General features: G+C 54.6%; 1 protein-coding gene across 2 annotated transcripts; it reads right to left on the bottom strand.

The window, feature by feature from the left end:
• Positions 1-3,892: 3,892 nt before the first annotated feature.
• MTCH1 (mitochondrial carrier 1) lies at positions 3,893-20,733 on the bottom strand. 2 transcript variants are annotated; one of them, XM_068994038.1, is made up of 12 exons: positions 20,413-20,733; positions 16,535-16,619; positions 13,431-13,537; positions 12,953-13,030; positions 12,624-12,681; positions 12,248-12,299; positions 10,766-10,825; positions 8,228-8,321; positions 6,220-6,267; positions 5,968-6,035; positions 5,667-5,742; positions 3,893-4,715 (listed from the first exon to the last, which is right to left on the bottom strand). In XM_068994038.1, exons 1-12 carry the CDS (start codon positions 20,731-20,733, stop codon positions 4,644-4,646), a joined length of 1,119 nt encoding a protein of 372 aa, XP_068850139.1. In that variant the 3' UTR covers positions 3,893-4,643. The 2 variants fall into 2 exon arrangements, with proteins under 2 accessions (XP_068850139.1, XP_068850138.1); XM_068994037.1 differs by having other exon boundaries at positions 8,177-8,321.
• Positions 20,734-21,343: the final 610 nt, after the last annotated feature.

The raw sequence follows: 21,343 nt of genomic DNA on the forward strand, positions 1-21,343 counted from the left end.
TCTTTCAGGTACTGCCAAAGACTACTTTCCAAAGTGACTGCCCCGTTTTACAATCCCAGCAGCAATGTACAAGGGTTTCAATTTCTCCACATTACCAACACTTGTCTTTTTTGATTATAGTCATTGTAGCAAGCATGAAGTAGTATCTTGCTGCGGTTTTGATTTTCATCGCCCCGATGGCTAATGATGTTGAGCATCTTTCCATGTACTTAGTGGCCATCTGTGCATTTTTCTTTGGAGAAATGTCTACTCAAGTCTTTTGCCCATTTTTTAACTGGAGTATTTGTCTTTTGAGTTGTAGGGATTTCCTTATATATTCTAGATACAAGTCCCCTATCACATAAATGATTTGCAGACATTTTTTTCTTATTCTATGGGTTGTCTTTTCTTGATGGTATCCTTCAAGCATAAAAGTTGCTCATTTTGATGACTTCTGGCATCAATGTTTTTTTAATTTGTGCTTTTGGTGTTATAGCTAAGAAACCCTTGCCTAATCCAAGGTCATAGAGATTTATGCCTATGTTTTAAGAGTTTTATAGTTAATTGTGTGAATTAAAATGTAAATGTTTATTTCTAGACTCTCAATCATATTCCATTGATTTATGTATTTCTCTTTATGCTATTACCTACCACACCACCTTCATTACTGTAGTATTGCAGTTAAGTTTTGAAATTGGTAAATGTAAGTCCTCCAACTTTGATTTTTTTTTTTCCAAGATTGTTTAGACTATTCTACGTCCCTTGAATTTCCATGTAAGTTTTAGGACCAGCTTGTCAAATTTCTGCAAAATTTTTATAGGGATTATGTAATCCATCACTGTAACAATGTTAAGGCTTCTAATCCAAGAACATGCGATGTCTCTCCATTTATTTAGGTTTTCTTTACTTTCAACAATGTTTTATAGTTTCCAAAATAAAAATTTTGTAATTTGTTAAATTTGTTTATAAGCATTTTATTTTTATGTTGTTGTAAATGAGACTGTTTCATTAATTTCATTTCATTCTGATTACAAGCATATAGAAATACAATCAACTTTATATACCACAACCTTATTGAATTCGTTTGTTATAACAGCATTTTTTAGTGGCTTCCTTAGATTTCCTATATACATGATCGTGTCATCTGCAGAGTTTTACTTCTGCCTTCTAACCCAGATAACTTTTCATTTTCTTGCCTAACTGCCCTGGCTAGACCCTCCAGTACAATGTCAAGTAATGGCCCGTCAAGTAATGGAAAGGCCTGTCAGTTTTTTCTTATTCCTGACCTTAATGGGGAAAACATTCCACCATTTGGTAAAATATTAACTATGGGTTTTTTCACAGATGCCGTTTATCAGGTTGGGGAAGCTCTCTTCTTAGGTATTTGAATGTTTTCATCATGAACAGATGTTGAGTTTTATTAAACACTGTGCCTATTGAGATGATCACGTGGTTTTGTTCCTTCTACGGGAGAAAGTGTGACACTAACTGATTTCCAGAGGCTGACCCTGCTTGCCTTCCTGAGGCGGGAAGGGCATCATCTCTGCTTTCGTGAGCCTGTTTTCTCAAGCTAGCCCCAAGTCCTGTGAGGCGCTCAGCTGAGGGAACCTCGGGGTAGAGCCAGCGGGTGGAGGCCTAAGCCACCTCCCTCCTTTTGGGGGTGGGATCGGCCGGCGTCCCGCCAATAAACGGCACCTGTGTCCACAGCCTTCAGGAAACCTGTCATGTCAGGGACCTCTTTGGAGATTTTTGGGAAATAACTGAAGCCAAGAGACGATATCCCAGAGTAGGGCTCTGACAACTGGCCAGGAGTAGGGGCGGCGGGGAGAGGGGCTGAGATGAGAATGGGAGGGCATGTTCAAAAAGAGTGGGAAGGCGGTCTTGGACCCTGAGCCCTGGGGACCAGAGTGGGCTGGGTCTGCTCCTGTGCACTGCCGCATGGCTCCCAGACCTCTGCACACAGCCACGGGCTCCAGTGGGGCCCTGCACACACCACTGCCGCCTTTACGTGGGATGTGGGCTTCAGCACAAGAGGTCCCGAAAGGCCTGTCAGGGGACCTTCCCGCTTTGTCCACTGGAATTAGGTTTTCCAGGAGGGGAGGGAGGTGTCCACAAGGATATTCCCACTCCCGTCACCCCTCCTTTTGCAGACAGCTCCACCCCTCCCATACCCCAGTTCAATCCACTCTCTTTTCTCAGATCAGGACCTTGTCACTCTAGTTTTCAGGACTGGGAGAAACATGCCAGGTGCTATGGCGGGTTAGGGGAGCGGGTGGCAGGGGAGGATTCAATTCTCAAAGAATGAAAGGTCCAGGAAACAAAGGGAGCATTTAACATATCCAATACATGCACCTGAATACTGAACTGAAAATGGTTAGCAACTGCTCAACTAAAAACTGAGATGGAGTATCAAAGGTGATTCTCTTGCCATTTCCGGATGTGAAAGATAACCCGGGAAATGTAGTCGAGAGCCTGAAATTCAGGAATCCCGGGGTATTACCTGGGAACGGCACTGCCTCTCCTCAAAGCGACTTGCCAGGCTCGCCCAGGCTGGCTCTTTACCTCAGTGGCTTCTCCAAACACCTGGGAGGCGGCGGCTGCCAGAGGGAGGGGTTCTTAGGACTAGCTCAGCTCTGACTCTTGAATCTGGGGGCCTACAGGAAGCAATTAATCCAAGAACAGGACCTGAGGGTAGAGCAACAGTTACCCCGGGGCAGTGGTCAGTGCCAGGGGAAGCCACGCTGGGCTAGAGAAAGGCCACGTGCCGCGTGGCAGACCCGCCTCTGAAGGGTCTTCCTTCTCCACAGAATCCATGCCAGCGAGCCCCGGCCCGCTCGCCTTGCCATTTGCTTTCCCTCCCGGCCACTTCGGTTATCTGAGCTTGAGTGTAAGATCTCAGTGACCCCCCACCAATGTACATTTACAGGATACCTGCACAGGCACGCTCCCATGTTCCTGGGGAACAGGGATATGCGAGGTAAACTAGGGCAAAGGCATCCCAGGGCCATCCCTGGGCAGGACCCAGCCACACTGTGGGGAAATAGGACCTAAGTCCCAAACCCCAACTCCCGAGGCCCGCGCCCCTGGAGCAAGGGCAGAGAACACCTGGGGAACCCAGCTGGCCCTCAACTGGTATTACCACCCTATCAGCTGGAAGCCCAGTCTCCAGGGACCACCATCTTAAGTTTTGCCCGTTTATAGGCCCTGGTATTCGGCAGGAGCAAATGGAGGGAGCTTTGCCTTTTCTAGAGAAGGCCAAGCTCGGTGCTGCAGCTGGGCCGCCTACCCCTTCTGCTGTACCCACGTGACTGCTACCCCAACCAACTTGGTAAAACCCGACAATATCATCTGCAAACAGTGCTGAGGACAGCTGGACTTTTGCATGGAACATTTTCTGAAGCTGGGAGGACTTTTCAAGGGCCTGTCTCCCTGGGAAGAAGCCTATGCACTAGCTGCTGCTCTGTGAACTGGTATCCTGGCCTGTCTAACTCAGAAAACCGCCCAGCAACCTGAGCCTCCACCCTCCCCCTGCCCCTGCCCACTGATCTACGCCAAGCCCGGGCCCTCTGCATGCCCAGGCCGAGCTGCCCCCAGCCCCGTCACTTTACAGCCCCTTCTCATATAACCAGGCTTCCCTTGTGGCTCAGCTGGTAAAGAACATGCCTGCAATGTGGGAGACCTGGGTTCAAGCCCTGGGTTGGGAAGATCCCCTGGAGAAGGGAACGGCTACCCACACTAGTATTCTGGCCTGGAGAATTCCACAGACTCTATAGTCCATGGGGTTGCAAAGAGCTGGACACAACTTTCACTTCACTTCTCATACAACCACAAAGGATTGAGAAACACCCTGCAGACAGTTAAGCTCATGAAAATAAGAGACTTTCCACAAAGTTCCAAATCACCACCGATGCATTTATTTGCGGGAGAAAAGGTCAGATCTTATTAGGAACTTTAAACTGGATACGACCAGAGACGCTGATCTGCGTAACATCTGGGTGTTCACAATTGCACAGATAACCATTTCCTGCATGTGAGGCATCACCATTAAGTCGACGAGCCTTTAACTTGACGGGGAGGGGACCACATTCTGAGCAAACACATGATTTCCCATTTAGAAGGTGCTGCCTTAATCAGACAAGTAGTGTTGAGAAAAACGAAGACAGCCTCCTAGTCAAGGCCGGGGCGTGATGGCAGCCTCCCGAAAGGGGATCACACCCTATTTACAAAGCAAGAGCGCGAAGCTCCCAGCTGAGCTGCGGGGATGAGAGCTGGGGCTGAATTGAGGGGTGTGAGTGGGGCAGTGCCACCTGACCTCAGGAGCCTGTACCCATCCAGTGTGGGCCTCTGCAAGCCCCGTGCACGAGGCCGACTCGGGAGATCTGTAGAGTAAGTGGATTGGGGCCCCATTCCCCAGCCCCGCCCCACCCCACCTTCCCCGGGTCCAACAATGCCCAGCCCACTGGACGCAGCCTCACCCCCACCCAGCCCCTGCTTCTGGACAGACACATGGGAAATATGGAAACTGGAGCCCAGCCGAGCTAGAGCACATCTAGGTGATGCTGGGGTGGTTGTCTGACAGGTGCCCCGAGATGATCAGGCCTCACCCGCAGTGGCCAGGCTGAGACAGCACGGTTGGTTTAGCTGTTTGTTTTAGGTGATTCAGGTTACTCCAGGGCAAAGCATGATCCTGATGACACGCGGCGGAAAAGCAGGCTGGAGCCTCGGAAGAGCTGGCCCTGGATTGGAAAGAGCAGTCAGGTCAGTTGAGAGGGGAGGCCAGGCTCCGGAACCCACACAGAGCTGGGCCAGCATGTGACCAACAAAGGGCCGGGAGCTGTGAGCCCCTGGGGTTGGAGGCAGCCGGTCTGGGTTTGCACTCCTCGGGGGGAATGTCAGAATCTGCTCTGCGCTGAAGCACAGTGTGTCCAGTGTTGATGGGGCTCCTGAGGAGGACACTCGCTGCTCTCTGGCATCAGAGCCAAGGGGCCTAGAGCTCCTCCCATACACAGGCTGCGATGCATGTGGAACCACCTGAGTCGCTGAAGGCCTGTGTCTGTCTCACGCCTCCCTGCTTTCTTTCCATCCATCATCCTTCTCTCAAGCCGGAGGCCCGTCAGTGTGCTGGTTCCTCCTGCCCGGGCCCCTGCCTCATCTTACTGAGGCCAACCAGGGCCAGGGAAGCCAAGGACCTGCCCTGGGCCAGCCACCTGGACCTTTGACCCAGAGCTCCGGCCAGCAGGAGTGTGCCTGGGCAACACAAAAACTTCAAGACTGGCACTCTCACCAAGCTCACCATGTGGCCCAGCGCCAAGCTCAGGCTCTCTTAGGCACCCGGGGCGTCCTGCGGGAAGGAGGGGCCGGCCTCCAACAGGCCAGGTGTCTTCAGCCCAGGTTACTCAAGGTTATAAGGAGTTCTTGGGCTTTACCACCTACCCCGTGGGCTTGCCCATATTTGTTCTGAGTCTTTAAAAGGTGAAGAAAAGACCTAGTCTGATGTTTAATTCTTAAAGAAATTCAGATCTAAGCACCTCAAACCCCTTCTAAATAGAGTAAAATTTGCTTTTAAAAGCCTTGGATTCCATGACAAGCCCTTAACTTTCCATGTAATGAAGAGTATACAAAAATCTTTTCTCTCTGATCAATGTTGTAGAGAAACGAGGAGAAAACTCCCTGGAGTGCATGCTTACCTGCACGCTCAGGTACTTCCAGCAGTGGATCCAGGATTTGAATACTGGGGAGTAAGGAGGGAGCCCAGCCTGCAGCCTGCCCGGGAAGAAGAGCGTGTCAGACCCAGAAGATGGCGGAAAGAGCTAGAGCTGCCACCATCCACATACTCCTCCCAAAGGGGTACGATGAATCCCAGAGGAAGCCGGCGTGCCAGGTGGGCCGAGGCCACAGTGGGCAGCCAGGGGTGGGGGGTGCGGGCGGGCTCAGCCAGGTACCGCCAGCAGCCCTGGCAGGGTGCCTGGGGGAGGGGCACACACCTACCCGCAGTTGTTCACAGCCATGAGATCACCGACCAGCAGGAAGGGGTAGGTCAGCATGCTCACTGCGATCTGCAGGAAGACCCGAGGGTCAGTGACCCCACCCACCGCCGCCCCAGCCTGAGTTCAGGGGGTAGGCACACCCCGTGCCAGCAGCCTTCACTGAGGCCTGCCTCCAGCCACCACTGGAGCTGGCCTCCTAGGCCCCACCCAGGCCCCCAGCACCGTGGAAAGGGCCATGCGGGGCCCGACTTACCCCCATCACAAATTTGGTGTAGCTCCGGATGGCCAGCGCCTGGCTGAACTGGAGACACACAAAGGGAGACGGGTCTGGCTCGGGAAGCAGACTTCTGATGTGCAGGCCCCCTCTTCACTGCCTGCTCTGTGGCCCCATTTACCTTGCCGTCCACGCTGGCCTTGCACCCTACTAGCACTCAGCTCCTCACATGCCTGCTGCACATGCAGTGCCCACTTTCAGGGCCTGCCAGCAGCTCCTGCAATCTGTGAGTCAGCTGCGATCATCTGGGGGGTGGAACTGGGATATCCTGACTGAAAGGGCTTCTGTGACCCCACCAGGGGTGGTGAGCAGTGAGGAACAAGAAAGTGGACTTCTGGGCTGCAGCCTCTGTAAGTCCTGAGGACTGGACCTTTGTCTGATCAGTGCCCAGGGCTCAGCACACGTAAGTGCTTACTGAGTGGAAAACCAGGTGCCCATCTAAACCACTCAGACAGAATCCTGGGTCCCACAGTGAAAGGTGAGGAGCACCTCTGGGTTTTCTGCCCCCTACCTCCCCAAACTCTCACTCCCTTCAGGCCCAACTCCTGAATTCAACTTTACCCATGAAACAGCCCCAAACCAGGGTGACGACCTATCCCTTAGCCTCCTGTGGGGCTGCCCCACCAGATGGACACCCTGCAAACCTGGGCAGAGGTCTGCTGGGCCCTCTGCTTGAGCGGCAGCCTCACTTTAGCCTGAAGCACTCGAAAAATACTTTCAGTGAAGTGCTGACTGCTGCTGTCTGAGGTTAAGTGCAGCAGCCCCTGGTCAAACACCTGCCCACCTGGACTGGAGGAAGCCGTCAGCTGGGGGACAACCCCCACCAACCACCCAGCTGTCCCAGCTCACCCACTCACTCCCAATGCTCTGGTGCGAGGGCAGGGCCATGGGTGTGCTACTCTAATCACTGTGACTGGAATTTGCTTGCGTTAAAATGCCAGTAAGACTCCACTTACCCACTTCAAATGGCCCACTTCCCTCTGCCCCAGCTGCGAGCCCCGAGGCACTCCTCACCATGGACTCTTTCCCAGACCACCCTCACCTCGGAACTGCCGTTCTGGGGCCCAGACACAGACACAAGACGATGAGCCCCCAATCCCCAACAAAGCAATTCTGGCAGACAAGTCCCCAGGCCCTCGTCAACCCTCCAAGGGTAGGCGATCCTGGGATGTCTGGCTACCAGAAGCCCCAGCCCATCACGGCCCCCCAACTCGTATCTTGGTTCAGGCAGACCTAGTCAACCTATCAAGTCCCCAGCTTTCTTAACCAGTGTTTTTTAGAAGGATCAAGGCTTCCCCATGCCAGACTCAACCAGCTGAGAGGTCTGTGCACACCTAGCTATGGAGACTCCTGCTAACAAGAACAGGGTATGCCTACATGGCACGTGCCCTAGCTGACTGAAGCACCCTTAGCTGGGCCCAGGGAGGGAGACCTAGTCCCAGCACTGCCGACTCACAGCCAAGGGCCTCAGGACAGCCCTTCAATCTCTGGGGCTCATCTGTCTGTAAAACAGTGTCACCCTGACTCTGCTTCTTTCACAACTGAGGTGCTGTCAGGATCAAACGTCACTGTTCACAAAAGGGCCTGAACAAGCCTACAACACTAAGTGAAAGCTATCTCCTGACTTACTAGGGACCCCCTAGTTGGGTCACTGTCTCAAACCAGCCTTGGATAAAGTCTGTATCCGTGTTACCGGTGAAGCTGCCCAGAGATGGGCATCCCATGAACCCCTGTAGGTCTCATTAGCGATCTCATCTCCTGGGAGACAAAGTTCACTCAGGGACCACCGGACGTCTTCTGCTCAGACCCCTCCCCGCTAGGGACCCTCTCCAGCCCCCAGGGCCCAGTGCTCAGAATCCCAGAGTCCTCAAGTCTGCCCCAGACCCTGGGCATCAGCAGTACATGGAAAGATGGACAAGTCCTTGTTCCAACCAACCTGGGAACCTGGATTCTGGTCGTTCCCCAGCCCCCCTGGGGTGTCACTCACGCTGTCATCCACCAGGTAGGCATTGATGAAATGGGCCAGCAGGTTACAGCCCCACAAGAAAACCACATCGCCCAGGAGGTGAGGGATTAAGCCGCTAAAAAAACAAGGTGAGCAGAGATGAGCAGGAGAGGGAAGGGAGCAATTACTGGGGACTCCACACCCAGGAAGCAGGCAAGAATGTTCCAAGCTCTAAACGTCAGCGTTATCTACCAGCACCGCCTCAGGAAGGAAGGCTGCAGGGGCCACGTGGGCCAGCGGCTGTCCGCACCAGGAAGGCAGTGTTCCCTTCTTCGCAGGGTGTGGGGTGGCGAGGTGCGTGCTGTATGCCACATCTGAGAGCACAAGTTAAGCCTATGATCTCATAAGTGGTTTTCAAACTACGGAAGCTGGGCTTTAAGACATGAATGTTGCAAAATCTGGGATTTTTAAATGCAGATAAGGAGAGAGTACTTACACTTTGGCAATTTTCCTTTTGCCTATTTACCTAATCAACTCTCCTAAAACTTTGCTCAAGGAGTCTGTCTTCACCCCTGGAACATTCCACCAAAGACTCTCCATACAAACTTCTGTAAGGAGGGCTGCCTTTTAAAGTGATGGCCTTTAGAATAAGCATCTCTACACAGTAATATGAAGTTTTCCTAAGATACAGTGCTGAGGGCAAAAAGCCAGATTGGTATCGGTGGGTCCTGTGTGATCCTTATGGTCTTTTTCCTTTTTTAAAAAAATGCGTTGCTTGTTTAGATATGAATTCATGTGGAAAGAGGTTCAGGAGAATGGCTGTATCTTCGGGAGAGGACGCAGAATTAGGATTTTTTTAATTTTTAAAAATATTTTAAAATATCTGAAAAGTTTTAAAAAAATATATAACACACCTATTAATATGATATGAGGGATATTAATAAAATGAACCTTCATGAATGCAATTTCCAATCCTGTTGGTTCCATCTGTGTTCAGACTGACTTTTCACATATACACTCAGCGATTTCTGAGCACACAGATCATGTTCTACAAATATGCAAAAGAAAAAAAGAATCCAATGGGTAAGCAGCTGTTGTGTGGGAGTCCTATTCACACATCAGAATAGAATGTATATACAGTGAGAGTGAAAAATACCAGAGGCAATGATATGCAGTGTTTTAAGGTCTGAAGTACTAGTCACACAAGCAAATATTTATTCACACACACACACACACACACACACGTATAGATACACATAGATATGAACGTATGTTTGAATAAGTATGTGTATATAAATCAAAGTTTGTCAGCCTTGGCACTGTCGACCTTTAGGGCTGAGTAAATTCTTTGTCGTGGGAGTCGACCTCTGCATTTCGAGATGTTTAGCAACATCCCTCGTCTCTACCCACTAGATCCCAGTTGTGACGACCAAAAGATGTCTCCGGACATTACTTACATCCCCTGTGGCAAATCCACCTCCTACCGAGAACTACATACACACGCACACACGCCTATGTGCAGAACACCTGGCCGACATGACACCTCCACGTGAGTTAACACAGAGCCCCAGGTCTAGCACACTATGCTCGCGACAGCATCTAAGTCAGTGTCTAGACCTAAAAAAAGAAAAACAGAAGTATCTGTAAGGCCTGGCTTTTGGGTTCTGTTCATGGTTGACAGTCTTTTTATACAGTGTGAGTTTTCTTTAGAGGTGGAGCAAGGGGGGTGTAAGACACCAAGTAGGGTGGAGGGTCTGGGACCCTCAGGAGATGGTGTGCCCTGCCGACAGCTGCTCTGCAGAAACGCAGGCCTGGAACAGCCAGGTCTTAACTTTTGAAGAGAAGCCAGAAACAGGGACTATAATGCGAAGCATTCTGAATGTTGAATGTCAAGTCACTTCAGTTGTATCTGATTCTTTGCGACCCCATGGACTATATATAGCCCGCCAGGCTCCTCTGTCCATGGGATTTCCCAGGCAAAAATATTACAGTGGGTTGCCATTTCCTTCTCCAGGGGATCTTCCCAACCCAGGGATCGAACCTGTGTCTCTTACATCTCCTGCATGGGCAGAAGGGTGACCAGTTCTTTACCACTAGCACCACCTGGGAAGCCCAAATGTTGAATATGAAAAACTACTTTGTCAAACGGCATTTATCAGCTGGAGTCAGCTTACGAGCTGCCCAGGGCTTGACCTTCAGCCCAAGTCACAGACTTCCAGCTGTTTTTCTGCAGTGAAATCAAAGACGATGGACGAGCTGAAGACCTCCTGAAGGCCAGCCTTGTGCCTGCCCCCCAGCCCTGGAGCGGACGGACGGAGGCAGTGGGGTTGGAGTTGGGGGATGGTCCCCGCACACCCGGTGTGCTGGACGGACAGTACTATTGCTGGGCGAGCCGTGGCGTGGAGGGGGCTGGGCAGCTCTGGTTCTGCCGGTCCACAGAGCACACGCTGTGGAGCTCTACGGGCCGGGCCGAGGCGCGGCGGTTAGTCTGAGGCTAGCAACCGTGGCCTGAGGATTGAGAACGCGCCTGTTAGTAGACCCTGCTCCATGACAGTTACAGGGAGTATAAAACTCACGTACACGAAGAATCCCAGCAGGCCCTCCTCTTTGAAAATCTTCCCAATGGAGCTCAACACGCCACTGTGGAGAACACGGGGAACACAAGGTCACCAGGTGCCTGCGAGAAGCCCGCACCCGGGTCGGATGGGGAGCCCCCCACCCCTGCTCAGAGCCATCCGGCCCTGGCTGGGATGGGGAGGGGACATCCTCTGTCACCGGGCAGAAGCCAAGTGGAGATGGTCACAGCCCTTGTTTGGGGGTGAGGGGGGCATCGACACAGTTCACTGAGACTCAGGAAACCCACCCCACCGGGGGCAGAACCCCAGTTCTCTATGGCTATCTTGAGTGGATCTGGAATATAGGAATGAACCTTCCAGCCTGGGCTGCTACAAGGCGACGGGCCCTTCTCCTGGCAGGCTTTTGTGCTCAGCTCTGGCTGAACAACCTTCTGGAACCTGCATGCCTGACAGAGAGACAGAAGAGGCGAGTGCAGAGAGGCTCCTTCCCAGAGGGCAGGGAAGGAACAGAGGGTCCTGCAGCAGAAGGCCCTGCAGCAGATGGCCCAGATCGCCCAGTCTGGGAAAAGACAGACCCCTGGCCTATCCCAGCAGGGAGCTGGGAACGTGTGCCCCGCCCGCTGCAGCCTCTTAGCCATCAGAGGGCAGGCTGGGACTTCTTAGATGTGAAACGCAAAGGAGGCTCACCTGCAACCTCCGGGGCCCAGACAATGCAGGGAGGCTCTGCAAAGCTGAGGGGCCTGGGGTAGCCTAGGTGAAAGGCGGGGGGAGCCAGAGCCCTGCCAGGCCCCACTTGTGCTCGGCCCACTGGGTTCTGAGCCCACTGGGGGAAATGGGTCAATTTCCCACCGGTGAACTCAAAAGGAGGCACCATGGCAGCCAAGCTTCCTGGGGCAGTGGCCCCAGGGACAGCTTCAGGCAACCACCGAACCCAGGAAATGAGAAGCTGAGAGGAAGGGTGACAAGCGCATGACTCCTGCCGTGTCTCCAGGACCCCCTCCTGTCCTGCACCCAGAGGGAAGGGAAGGCACAAGTGCCCCAGGGAAGGGCGGGATCAACACACGGATGACCCCAGAGCACCCAGTGCCGGGCATGGCAGGTAAACAATGGGAGGGACAAGCCCTGAGCCCACGGGCTGGATGGTGGCTTAGCAGAGCAGGGAACCAACTATAAGCCCGCTCCTGCAACAGCTGGAGGCAGGGTCAGGACATGACCCAGGGGTCAGGAGGGAACCCTGGTGGGACCCCTAATCAAGTGGACTCCAATCCACCCCCGCTTCTGCAGGGCATCCAAGCTCATCCAGGGACGCCCTAGATGAGCGAGGGAGAAGACGCCCTGGACTCAGACTACAGAAGTCACTAGCCCACTCCTCTGAAGCTGTTAGAAACGGCAGAAACGGGGCAGGAGCTGATCCCAGTCTGGCCTGTCCTGGCAGACTCTGAGTAGTGACAGGGCCCTCCTGCTCATCCTGAGTAGCATTACCCACCTGTACTTGGCCTCCCGTCCCACAAACTGGACCATGCAGCGCATTGAGATGACTGAGGAGAAAGGAAACACACACACAGGTGACACGACGGCCAAAGGCCACAACTCCCCGGCCGCGGTGCCTGGCATGGCGGCCACCGCGCCGCAGGGCCTGTGTCCGAGCCCAGGAGGGGAGGCGGCCTCTGGGATTCCTGTGATCATGAGACACCCTGTGAGCACGTCCCATTTCTGCTGCCTGGGAAGAGCCCCGACTCCGCTGGACTGGACGTCCGGCCGATCCCAGTAACGCTACTTCCCAGTCACTCCACTGCTCCCCGTCTACCATCTGCGAGGGCTCGTCCCACGGCTGGGATGCAGTCTCCAGCGGGGCGGCTCACCGTGCAGGGGGTGGGCCAGCATGCGCGACACGCACTGCATCATCATCTCGTAGGAGGTCTGCAAGAGAGCAGAGGTGGGGACTCAGCCTGGCCCGTCTCCGGAACTGACGCTCATGGGGAGCTATGAGTACTTAACAGGGAGAAACCAGGATCCCGAGGCTCCCACGTGGGTCAGTCTACCTCAGACGGGCCCCGGTTCACCCTCGCACAATCCTGCCCTCCACCCCCCACTGAGCACGCAGGAGGCCCCAACTGTGACTCTTCACCGACTGGCCTGACTTGGCAGTGAGAAATGATGATCAGGCTCTTCTCCGGAGCTGGGTACCCACCTCCTTCACCACCTTCCTCAGAGAAGTCTTCATGTCATCCTTGTTGGAAACCTGCTCGATCTCATCTGGAGGGAAAACCTGAGATGCGAAGAGCAGAGGCGGCTCAGAAGCAGAGTGCGAGCGTGCCTCTGAGATGGAACTGGGAGGGGACGCAGAGGGCAGGACGCGGCTCCGGCTGCTTTTCCTGGCCATGTCTGTTAGCGGGGCCCAGCGTGGGAAACCCCCCCAGGGCTGGAGCTGGCGGGGAAAGCTCCCGTTGAGTGTCACAGGGTGCATCATGCAGCAGGAGTGTTTCCAATTGAGGGGACTCAGCACCGGACCACCTGGCCTTGGAGTCTGGCTATGGTGCTGTGGCGGGGCAGGGTGCCCCGACCAACCCAGGCACTGAGAAGCAGGACGGGTGCCCACAGTGGCCTGCAGGGGGGTCGGGAGCTCGGGAAGCGCCAGGCAGCCGGTCCTGGCTTCACCCCAGGCTCACCTTCTTCATGCTGCCCCGGGTCACAGTGGAGAGGGCGTTGGACATCAGCCGGGGGCTCAGGCCTCGGAACAGCCCTATCTTCCCGTCCACCTGCACGATGTACTTGGCTGCGGGAGAGCAGATGGGGCAGCGTCACGCCTGGCCCCGGCGCACCCACTCCTGGGTCACACTTCACTCCCAGAACAGGCGCGGCCTTGTCCCTCGGTACCTGCCGGATTCCGTCATGGGAGGGAGCACCGGCCACGCCCCTGGGAACACTTGGGCCCCACTCCCAATCGTCTTCTCTAGCCCATTTCCTTTTGCAAAATCTTCAAAACATATATATTTTTTTTTTGGACAAACAGGTTCATCGGTTTTTTTTTTAGCTTTGAAAAATCTTGGCAAATTGAGCAACAGGTTTTCAACTCGGCAGCTTCAGTGCTACAACCTAGGAACCAACTCTGTTGCTGATGAAAAATGTTTTCCTCTGGAGAAAAGAAAAAAAAAAGGAAAAAGACTGCCCCCAGGGAACAATGAAGTTTGCAAACTAAGGGAGGGAAAAGGAAAAGGAAGGGGTCCCGGGAGAAAGGCTCGAGAGGGAGAGGGACATGCCCACTTTGTCACGTGCTGCACCCAGGACCCCACCAGGCACCTCCTGGCATTTATTAATCATGGGGGATGGCAGGGCAGGGGAGTAAAACCAGAGGAGAAGAAACTAAAAGAGAGGCACTAATGAACTGCTCTACAGAAAAAACAAGTGGTCAGGGAAGCTGGACCCTATCCAAGTCATTGCTTTTCGCAAGGGTCTCTAAATGGATACTTTCTTAACCTTTTGTTGCTTTCTTTCGTTAAATATCAACTTTTAGACAATGTTCAAAAAGGAGACAAGACAAATTTTTATAAACCTGAGTGCCTGGAAGCTAGCAGAATGGTCCCTCACACGGAGCCCCTCAAAGCCCTGACCTCGGCTCTCCAGCTCCGCACAGTGGCGGGAACCCGAAAGGTGCCTGTCTTCCCCTCCCCGCGTCTGCCAGCAGCCATTCCGCATGGCAGCTCCACCGGCTTTCCCGGCCCCAGGGCACCTGGTACCGGCTGGTTTGGCTTCCAGAGCCAGGGGTAGGGCTGGAAAGAGAGGAAGAGGAGAGAGGAGGCTGGGCCACTGGGAGGACGCTCTGGCGGAGGGAACAGGCAGAAGGAAGGTTTGTTTTGGGGGAAGGGAGCTCCAAGCAGCCGGAAGGAGAGCTGGTGGGATAAAGCCTGAGCGTGAGTTCCAGAAAGAGAGGACACTTAGCCTCTTTCTATTTCCACCTAGTTTCCGAGCCAGAAGAAGAGGAGGGAACATGCCTACCTCCCCCTATCTCAGAGCAGAATTATGAACCAGGGCAGAGAAGGGCAGGCAGAAGTGCCTGGAGAGGCCTCTGCGCCACCAATGGGCCCCCTGGCTGGCTGGGGGCTCCATCATTCCATGGTTTCCCTGTAGTCCCCAAAAAAACTCGCCAAGAGGTCCTTCCCAGGAGAAGACTGAAGAATGCCACATTTTTCACCTTGATGGGGAGGAAGAGATCTTGTCCGAACAGTGTCTAGACAGCCAGACAGCTGGGCCCCCTCCCCAACTCGAGAGCAGGTATGGTGTCCAGAAATGCCCATCGGGCGCCTGCTTCCACCATCTGCACTGAGACCACATTTATATAAACAGGGCAGGAGGCACCTCAGGACTTGGCTCATCTTCACAAGAGGCTATAAGATAACTGTCAAGACCCTCCACCCTGTGTCCTTTCAAGAATGACTGTGGGACATCAACAGAGACGGTCTGGGTCCCCATCTCTCTAGGCCTAGAGCCCGGCACGGCCGTGTACAGAGAGACGGCAGCGCGGGGCTGGCAGCCTGCCACCCGGCCTCCCACAGGGCAAGTGTCCACTGTGTACACTGGCTTCATTGTGCGACAGTTGGGGGGGGCGGTGGGGGGTTCCCTAAACCTGTGACATCTTCCTCCCCGACACTGACAATTTTTAAATGAAACAAATATGAACAGACTTCTCCCCCCAAAACGACATCTTCCACCTGGCCCACGCTGTACTCAACAATAAGGTGGCCAAACTGGAAGAGAAACGGGACGTGAGGTTCTGCCAAGAGTGTGTGACGTGGAAAAAAGGTGGGGGGCGGTCGGCGGCGAGGGCCTAAGTTATTTAGCAGGAGGAAAGCTTTTCAGAGGACTGTTCTGGACTGACTACACAGATAAGATGAGCAGGGATGGATGGAGCAGGTGGGGATCAGCCCGGCTGTGAGAGCAAAGGCACGTTTAAAAAGTTCGGGAGGCGGGCAGGGATGGCAGATGTGAAATGGTCCTGGCTGGCTGTGGACCTGGGGATGAACAGTGTGGGCAGCTGGTGAGCTTTGCTGGCATCGGGCAAGCCCCACCCACTGTGGTGGGCTTCTCGATGGAGAGACCCTCAGGCAGGCAGAGCTGCTGTGCTTGTATGAAGGGCCTGGGTGGGCAGCAGCTGACGAGGAGGGCAGGGCCAGAGCTCGAGCAGGTCATCAGGGCCAGAGGTGAAGCCGAGACCTACCTGAGTGTTCCACCCCAGGGGATGGGGGTGCTTGAGTGAGAGGGCACTCCTGCCTGGGGAACAGGGCGGGAAAGGAACCTAGGAGGTGCCAACAGGCCTCCTGCTGGAGGAGCAGGAAGGCCAAAGAACTGGTAACAGGACAGCCAGACTGCTCAGGAGAGAAATAAAGGAAAACCACTGCCGCTCTCGCTCCCAGGCACCGCCTGGGGTGGCAGAGATGACAGGCACCTCTGCCCCGGACAGCCCTCGGGCACCTGTCTGCTCTCCCACTGACCGCGGGCAGCCCAGGCAGAGGAACTGTCCCACAGCCGTGCTGATCACCAGCTCCCACCCCGACACCCCGCTGTCCCTGACCCGACTCCCACACCAGCTCTGACGCTGGGTACCCCACGCGGCCCCATGTTCCCCACTGGCTACCCACGTGGCACCCCATGTTCCCCACTGGATACCCCATGCGGCCCCTCCATGTTCCCCGGGCCCAGCCGGGCCTGCTCCCTGCTTGACACTTCTTTCACATCTCTCTGGGCACGGTCTTTCCTGCCTGGGGAGCACACTCACCGTAGGTGAAGAAGCTCGGCAGGTAGAGGACCTTCCTCCCCAGCACGTTGGTCCCAATGGTGGGGGGCATCGGCTCATGGCCCACCTTCAGAATCGACAAACACAGAGGCAGAGTCAGATTGTCCTGCTGATTCGGTCTCCCTTCTCCTCTTTCCCAGGCCTCGAACTCTCCTCCCAGAGTCCAGTGCTGCTCCTGATGACGCTTTCCCCGTCAAAACATACCCAATTTCATTGCTGTCTGTTATCAGCATCATGAAATCGCTTGAGGCACAGAAGCGTCCAGTTCCAGATATCACACTCACCACAATCCAAGCCGCCCATCCCCCAACGTTATGACCTCCCAATTCCAGGTATTTCCAGTGCAGGGACTCTCCCCTCACCCCACGTTCAGGTACTTCAAACCCCATGCTTATCTCAGGAAAAAAATCTCAGTTAATTCTCATCTCTAGGGTAAAAACGTCACTCCAGTCTCAGTCCCAAGGTGGCAACACCAAAACCCATCACACCCAGATCTCAGCCCCAAACTTCAGATGGCTCCTGCACCCCCTGCAGATGTCACAGATACGTCCCCTCGCACTCCCCAGCAGAGCACACTGTCACCTCAAATAATTTCTCACCGGTGATCTAACCTTGATCACCCCACATCCCTGGGACAGAATGACCCCCTCATTTCTGTGGAGTTATAATCCTTGCTGTACAGATGATGATTATAATTAAGGTGTCTGCTAAAGTCCTGGGTGAGTGAAGGACCAAGCCACCCCAACCTCTGTGAGGAGGAGAGGGGCTCTCCTGAGGGGTGAGGCCATTTGTTATACTGCTGATTAATGGAAGATTCTCCGCTGCCTGGCTAGAGGCAAGGTGTCCAGGAGACCAGCATCTCAGTGGGCTGTGAGAGGGCCCCTCCCTGGCAGGGGACTTCAGAGCTGCCCAGATGAATCAGAGGAGCTCCGTGAGGATGTGAAAGAGAGCAAAAACAGCCGTATCAGTGGAACTATGCATGCTTCCAGCTTTTGGGCTTAATGTTTCTGCTTCTTCACCTCAGTCAAGTGTTTCTGGAAGTGTTTGAGGTTGTCCCCTGCAGATGGGATTCTGAGCCGCATGACAGATTACTGATTATGACTTAAGAAACTCCCTCCAGGACAGAGAACTTCTTACAAGAAAAAAATCAAGCCCAGGGGAGCTGAAGGGAAGGGCTGGGCCAGGCGACCTAAGCAGTGAACCCTCCCCCTTCCAGACCTTTCCCCTTCGGGGCTAAAAGCTTGAAGGTTCTGAGGTTAGGTTTGTTCTGATTTTGTTTTCTTATATAGGCCGTATTTCTTTATACCCTCAACTCCAAGTCTGAGCCACTGTCCTTTTGCTGCCTTATCCACTCCAGTCACCACAACTGGGGAACCCCACTGATTTGATTTCACCCTTAAACCTGGTCACTCCCTTCATCCACATTCCCATAGCTCCCAAATCTGTGGAGTCTGTTTTCTTAACTTCTACCTGTGTTATCGAAGGCCTGCTGATCCTATCTCACCCCTATTCCCTTCCCTCTCAAAGTTTTTGGGTTTTCGCTGCGGCCAGTGGGGTTCCTCCGGTTGCAGGGAGAGGGGGTTAGTAGCAGCGCCCAGGCTTCTCACTGCAGTGGCGTCTCCTGCTGCATGGCTCCAGGGTGCTCGGGACGCACAGGGTTAGCTGCCCCAAGGCGTGTGGGACCTTCCCGACCCGGGACTGAACCACATTGCAGGCAGATTCTCTACCGTTACTCATTTTTCTGGGACAACCCCCAAATCTGCCACTCCAATCCTGCCACCCAACCCCAAACTGGAATCTACCTTTTTGCAAAATGTTATCTCTAATTCCCAAACTATATCCATTTAAGATTTCACCCTCAAATATGTTACACTCAGCACCAGCTGCGTTCAAACAGGACAGACCACCTCAGTCACCCCAGCTGGGCTCACTCACCCTTACCACCCACTGTCCAGACTGTCTCACCCTCTCGACTCCCTCATTCCCCAATTCCCTGTTCTCCCTCATTCCCCATTCGCTCTCATTCCTCAACTGCTTTTCCTAGTGACCCTTATTTCAATTTTCTTCTCCTGCAAGAGAGAAGGGAGAACCTTCTCCTACCAAGGTCCCAATGATGAAGCCACTTCCAGTTTCCTTCTCATGGAGACCTCTGCCCAATTCCTCGTACTCCAGCAGCCCCCACTCCACAGACACTCCTACTGGCCACCCTGAAGTTGCAGTTCTTGCCCAATCTCATTCCATCATCCTTGCTTCTCATCTCAGGTACCACCGGTTCCAAAGCCTCAGTTTCTCTCTGAAACCTGTGATCTCTATTGGTGAAAATACAACCTGAATTTTTATAAGAAAAGCAGCCCTTATTCCCAAATCACAACCAGACACCAGTCTCAACCTTTACCCTGTCAGTTACTTCCAAGACTGAAATGTCCTCATTCTTTGTCATATTCCTTGTCGCACTCCAAAATCCACTGGCCCGGGTTCCTCAGACCCCAGATTTCAATTACTCCTGTTCTCAAGTCCCTCTCTTTCCAACTGTATCTCCCACTCTCAGTCCGTCATCAGGACAGTAAATCTGATACCCATTTGCCTCAACTCAACTCAAACCTCAAGATTTGGTTAGGTTTCCATCTCAATTTTTAACCCCTCCTGCTTCTTAGCTAAAAATTCTAGGCTGAATCTTCAGATAACAGTCCAGGCCTGAACCACCCCATCTAGGCTGCGCTCCTTTCGGTCACGCCCACCTAATTTTGCCAAAGGCACTCCCTCGCCCCACTGCACCCCGCCCCTTTCCAGCTCCATCTCTCCCTTTCTCAAGCAGCCCAGTTCATCTGTAAAGGCACTGCCGGTCCGATCAAAAGCGCCCAGTGCCCCTGCATGCCTCGACTGCAGAGACAGACTACCTTGACCTCAGTCTAAGCCAGTCCCTACATACCCTCCCACCTTGTGTTCCCAACTGGCCCCGCTGGCCAATTCCAATACGCCCAGACCACTCCAGCCCCCAACCGTGACTTCAATGTTCTGCAAATGCGTCATCCCTCCCCCCACCAAAAGCCTCCGCCTCGCTCCCCTTTCCAGACGGATCGCCACTACTCCTCCCCCCAACCGCGTCTCCCTATCTGCTCCCCTCCTCCAAAGCACGTCATCCTGTCCCCTCCTCCCATCAAATCTGTCGTCGCCATCAAATCCAGAGCCCCCATCTCCTGTAAACCGATAGCTTTCCTGTGCTAACTCCTTCGCCTTCGCCAAATTCCATCAACACTGAATCTGTGCCTCTGTCCCCTTCTCTCCAGAAGCTGATGCCCCCTTTTCTTCCATGACCCCAGTCCTTTGTTCCGCGCCCCCCTCGTCCCCCTAAATCGCTTTAAATCCCTCTCTATCAAATCCAGAGCTTTGGGTCTCCTTCACTCTAAACAAGTGTTCATCTTCTGAATACTGTGCCTTGGCCCCCCATCCTCCTGTCCACCCTATCGCCAAAAACTTCCCACCCCTCCCCCAATTCTGTTGCTTCTTTCACCCCAAAATGCCGCCCCTCCCCTCCAAGTCCATTGCCTCCGTTCTTTCATTTCCTAAACTTATCTCTTCGTTCCAATACTCCCTCCCCTGTACCCCGAAATTCCTCATTCCTTCCATCTTCTCCCAAATTGTCGCTGACCCTTCTGCACTCGTCTCTGCATCCCCAAACTATGCCCGCTGCATCCCTGAAACCCTAACCGCTTTAGTCTTCTCCCGCTTCTGCGCACCACCCCGCCCCCTCCTCGAATCCTTCGCCTTCGACACCCCCCCGCCCCCATCCCCCTCCAGACCCTGGCCGGTCACCTTCATATCCGCCCCCTATCTCCCCGTGGCACCCCTGGCCCCCACACCTGGATGAGCAGCTTCACGTAGAGCAGCGGGTGGCTGAGCGCCGTCACTCCTGCACCAAGCGCCACAAAAAGAGCCTCGGTGGTCGGGGCGTTGTCCCCGGAGCCCAAGCCCCCGGACGCACCGTCCATCCTGCGGGCCGAGGGCTGCGCCGCCGGCCGAGGGTGGCGCGGATGCGCGCGGTGTGCGGGCGGCGGGTCGCGAGCCCGGGCCTCGACCCCCGCCGCCGCCCCGCCGCGAGCTCCGGCTCCAGCTCCGGCTCCCGCCATCCCCGCGGCACCGCCGGGAGCCCAGGACGCCACTTCCGGGTCCGAAGCCCCCATTGCGCGGGGCGGCGAGGTCACTCCCCCGTCACGTGACGGGGTGGGTGCCACGCCCCCTCTGCGTCATGCGTCAGGGGGCGGGCCCGGGCCGCACCACTCATGGGGGCGGGGCATGCGGGAGTCTGGCGCGGGGGCTGTTGGCGCTGGATGTGGGACCCCCCACCAACAACACACACACATACACACACCCGGCGGGGTTGAGCCCTAGCTCAGCGCTGAGCCGTGGGCTGGGGGTCAGTGGTCGCGGACGGCCGGGGCCGTGGCCTCGGAGACTGTGAAGGCCGCCGCAGGCCTGGGCGCGCCCCCAGAGCGGCGGGGGCGGGGCTTGGCGGTTCTGGAAGCCAGGCTCCCCCAATATGGTCTGAGGCGCTTCCAAGCTCCCGCCATCCCTGGCTTCAGGAGTCTTCTCCGCGGTTCTGGGCCCGCCCCTTTGCGGCCCGCATCCCGGGCCCCGCGGCCTGCGAGGCCTCCTGTGGCAGGCCGAGTCCCTTCGCTCTCCCCAGACTTGTCACACCCCGCTGCCCTCCTCACTCGTCCAGACCCAGTTGCCGCCTCGGCGGTTGTGATCTTTCTCCTTGGCAGCTGAGCCTTCGAGTCAACCTGCCTTCGA

The sequence above is a fragment of the Capricornis sumatraensis genome, chromosome 22, assembly GCF_032405125.1.
Source record: "Capricornis sumatraensis isolate serow.1 chromosome 22, serow.2, whole genome shotgun sequence".
In the NCBI taxonomy this organism is placed as follows: Eukaryota; Metazoa; Chordata; class Mammalia; order Artiodactyla; family Bovidae; genus Capricornis; species Capricornis sumatraensis.

Coding starts and splice junctions, on each gene's coding strand:
- MTCH1 (XM_068994037.1), bottom strand. CDS start 20,733: ATGGGGGCTTCGGACCCGGAAGTGGCGTCCTGGGCTCCCGGCGGTGCC. Junction 6,036..6,219: donor ACACCAAATTTGTGATGGGG/GTAAGTCGGGCC, acceptor GTCTTCCTGCAG/ATCGCAGTGAGCATGCTGAC. Junction 5,743..5,967: donor ATGGCTGTGAACAACTGCGG/GTAGGTGTGTGC, acceptor CTTCCCGGGCAG/GCTGCAGGCTGGGCTCCCTC.